Raw genomic sequence first — 4,135 nt, 5'->3', positions numbered from 1 at the left:
AAAATTTTTACAAAATAAAAGCATGTTTAAATACACAATGTGCCTCTATCACTTAAAATCAAGTTTCATGTTTCTTTTATATATTCAACTTTTATATTTTATTCAAATATTACACTTCTAATATATATATAAAATTATTTTTCTTAATAATATTTTTAGTTTGTATTGGTTTATCTTTATATTCACAATTTTGATATGTTAATTTTTTATTTATATTATACACATTAAAATTATATAAATTTATAAATAACTATAATATAAATAAATAATAGAGTTACATGTCTCTCTTCATTTTTATTGTATAGACGCGGAGACGAGCTAGGGTTGCAATGCAATTAGACCGTCAACACAATTAAATAAGATAAAATTTGGATCTTATGTTATCAAAAATATATATAAAAAAAATATTGTCGGGTGCGTGAAACCTTTCGTTCGATTTTTTTTTTAAATGGCGGTTCCGTTTGGAATCTATCTGCTTTTCTTCTAGTATTCTCTCATTATCTGTGTGACGCTATTGGAACTTCCAGGCATGGGAGATTGTAGGGAACCGAAGCTGCTGCTTTCGCCTAGGTACGTACGTATTCCATGGGATGGAATTTGCTTATTTTATATATATATTTTATTTAGATAGGAATACCATATTTATGGTTTAAATAAAGAACTCATTTATTCTTATTATTAATGACAAAAATATAAAATATATTGAAAGAAGGGAAAAGTATTGAATACGTAAAAGTGTATCATACGTGCTTTCCTTTCCTCTGTTTATAAAATTATCCTTACAGGAATACTTACCTTTCCATGATATTATGAGAATAAATTATTTTTTTTGTTTGAAATTTATTTTTCGCAGTTTTAATACCTTTCCATGATATTATGAGAACAAATATATATATATATATATTTTATGCTCAGATTGAACCACTCTTAAATTCAGGATAAGAGCAGCTTATGTGAGTGCTATAAATAGCTGTAGACCTTCTCCCTTTCCAAACATAGGGTTCAGTGCTTAGTGCTTAGGAAGGGTGTGTGCGAGATGGCTTTTCATCATTTGTGTCAGTCTCTAGCTTTGCCTGCAACATTCACAGTCGCTGATGGAGGGCCTCCCGCAGCAACTGTTCTGTGTCTACTCTGGTCTTTCTTCATGATATGGTTTTTGCGCAAGAGAAGAACTAGTGCCACGCTGCCACCAGGACCCTATGCATGGCCCATCATCGGAAATCTCCACCAATTAGTACTCCCTGCTCACCGTTCTCTTAGAGGCCTTGCTGACAAATATGGTCCCATTCTCTTTCTGCGCTTAGGCTCCGTCCCTACCGTCGTGGTTTCTTCTTCTGAGATGGCCAAAGAGTTTCTCAAAACTCATGACTTGATTTTTGCCAGCCGACCTCCAACAGCCGCTGGGAGATTAATGTTTTACAATTCTAAAGATGTGGTCTTCGCTCCGTATGGAGATCACTGGAGGCAAATGAGAAAAATATGCGTGTTAGAACTGCTGACTGCCAAAAGAATCGAGTCCTTCAAGGGTGTGCGAGAGGAAGAGGTGTCTGCGATGATCAGTTCAATTTGGGAGGAGAGTGAGAAGGGAAGAATGGGCGTGAATGTGACCAAGGCCGTCTCCACTCTCACCTCCAATATTGTTTGGCGAATACTGGCGAGGAGGAAATTTTCTGACAATGATTTGGGTGGCGATTTCAAAGGGTTTAAAGGCCTGATGACAGAGTTGACAGCTACAGTGGGAGAGTTCAACATTGGGGACTTCATTCCGTATTTGGATTGGCTCGATTTGCAAGGTATCAAGCGCCGCATGAAGAAAATTCATAAAACATTCGATGAATTTGCGGAGAAAATAATAGACGACCATGTTAATGTGAATCGTCTCCCGAAAGAGAAAGAGGCCGTAGACGCAGAGCCTCATGTTCAAGACTTCGTGGATGTGCTGCTCCACATGGCTAAGGCCGACACCAAAATTACACGGGAAACCATCAAGGCTGTTGTGCTTGTATGCCTCGACCCTCATTCTTAGGCTGTTGTGCTTCTATGCCTCGACCCTCATTCTTAAACTTCAGTCATTCATCATTTCTTTTGCACTAATTGGATTTGTATTTGTGCAGGACTTGTTCGGCGCTGGCTTGGACAGAATATCAATTTCGTTAGAATGGGCAATGAGCGAGCTGCTCAGACATCCCCGTGCAATGAAAAAATTAAAAGAGGAAATCGAATCGGTCGTTGGCCAACACTGGAAAGTAAAGGAGTCCGATCTAGCAAACATGAAATACCTCCACTGTGTGGTGAAAGAGACTCTGCGACTATACCCAGCGGCGCCCTTAGCCATTCCTCATGAATCTGCCGAGACTGTGACAGTAGGAGGATACTTTATCCCTAAGAAAACAATGTTGATGGTGAATGTGTGGGCTATAGGAAGGGATCCTAAGGTGTGGGGGGCAGATGCTTCTGAATTCAAGCCAGAGAGATTCATGGTCGACGAACATGTCAATGTAACAGATCCATCCAATTTCAATATGATACCGTTCGGTGCAGGAAGGAGAGGATGCCCAGGAGCATCCATGGCTATTCCTACGGTTCAGCTTGCATTGGCTCAGTTGTTACACACTTTTGATTGGAGAGTGGACGGTGATCCGTCCCAGTTGGATATGACAGAAGCATGTGGATTGACCATTCCAAGGAAAGTGCCTCTCTCTGCTTTTCCAAAGTTGAGCAGCAGCTTTGCAATGTAATACCTGGGAGGATACAGGCGGCGATGCCTTTTCTTCGTTTTTCTTAGTTGGTCATCGTTTCTCTGTTTCAATAATGGAGAAATCTCTAGAATAATCTCCTAATCAGTTTTCTGTCGTTAAAACTGTTATGTGTTGTTAAAAGTTAGACTTTGTTGGCCGCAGTTCCTATATTCTAAGAAACTGCTCAATCATAACATACTTTTATATATGTAATAGTTTCTTCTTGAATACAAGTAAGTGTTGTGGTGTAGTCGTCTCAGAAAGCCACTTTCTCACTAGCAGGGTTGGAATTTGGATTTTTTTTACCCATCATATAATTTTTTTTGACTTTTTGGCTTCTTATGCTCTCCATCAAAAAACTTTATGTTTAAAATTTTGCCCTTCAAAAGTAATGTTATTACAATAAATTAACCTTTCACCAATAAATGTTTGATTATAAAATTACCTTTCAATAAAATAATTATGTTAAATTTTCACATATTTATCATAAGGAAAAAAAATGCCCATATCACACAAATGACTTATTAAATCTCGAATCTTGGTTTGAAATTGCATGGAACCTTCACAATAAAGTCTTTGAAACTTGAAATCAATTGTCCTTGCCTTGGACATGCCATAGCATTTGTATATATGAGGTATAACTAAGGATATCTTATACGTCATATAACAACATAGCAAAGCTATTGATTGTTATCAATAGCAACTCAAAAATAGATTAATCAATATGGTTTATGTTATTATTTAGCATTGCTTTGGATAATGAGATATACACTAATGTTAACAACAATGAATGCATAGTATTTAAACATTTTAAAAATTAAAAGACTAAAATTATAATAAATGGACATTGTAGATATCTTAACATCATGTTATAGGATTATGTTATGACTTCTCCACTATTACATTCTTAGAGAAAAAACACTTATAAGTATTAAATGTGGTAAAAGTGTGCTCTCATCAAATCCTTCCTCCTATTTATCACCAAATTGTAGTAAAATCAATATATATAAACAAAAAAACATTGTGTATTAAACATCAAATAAAATAATAAAAAACTCACTCTAACTAACTAGTTAGTTTATTTTTTAGACAAAATAATTTATTCTAAAATTCAAAATAATTTTCACCTTGGTGTATTATTTAGAGACTATACCCTTTAATATAACTTGTAGACATATCAACTAAAAAATAACTATATTTAAATTATAATACTTTGACAACTACAATTGTGGAGATTCCAACAAAAATTATTGAACATTTGAAACATGTTTATTTTTCTTATTGAAAGTATATAATCAATCCTAGGTAGAGTACTTGATGGTTATCCGTTGCATATCTTTCAAATGTCATTTAAAAACAATAATTTATATTATACCACTAGAAAGTTTAGATTCCCT

The 4,135-nt window shown here is 35.2% G+C and overlaps 1 protein-coding gene across 1 annotated transcript; it reads left to right on the top strand.

The window, feature by feature from the left end:
• The first annotated feature begins 992 nt into the window (after nt 1-992).
• LOC149252196 (cytochrome P450 750A1-like) lies at nt 993-2,979 on the top strand. The gene is made up of 2 exons (XM_089456623.1): nt 993-2,002; nt 2,115-2,979. The coding sequence occupies exons 1-2, from the start codon at nt 1,037-1,039 to the stop codon at nt 2,736-2,738; spliced, it is 1,590 nt and encodes a 529-aa protein (XP_089312749.1). The 5' UTR covers nt 993-1,036; the 3' UTR covers nt 2,739-2,979.
• The last annotated feature ends 1,156 nt before the right edge of the window (nt 2,980-4,135 follow it).

Source organism: Pinus tabuliformis, chromosome 7 (assembly GCF_031772625.1).
Source record: "Pinus tabuliformis cultivar Carrire ecotype Pingquan chromosome 7, CPIR1, whole genome shotgun sequence".
Classification (NCBI taxonomy): domain Eukaryota; kingdom Viridiplantae; phylum Streptophyta; class Pinopsida; order Pinales; family Pinaceae; genus Pinus; species Pinus tabuliformis.
This window is presented reverse-complemented; position numbering and strand designations above follow the sequence as displayed.

Coding starts and splice junctions, on each gene's coding strand:
- LOC149252196 (XM_089456623.1), top strand. CDS start 1,037: ATGGCTTTTCATCATTTGTGTCAGTCTCTAGCTTTGCCTGCAACATTC. Junction 2,003..2,114: donor CCATCAAGGCTGTTGTGCTT/GTATGCCTCGAC, acceptor GTATTTGTGCAG/GACTTGTTCGGCGCTGGCTT.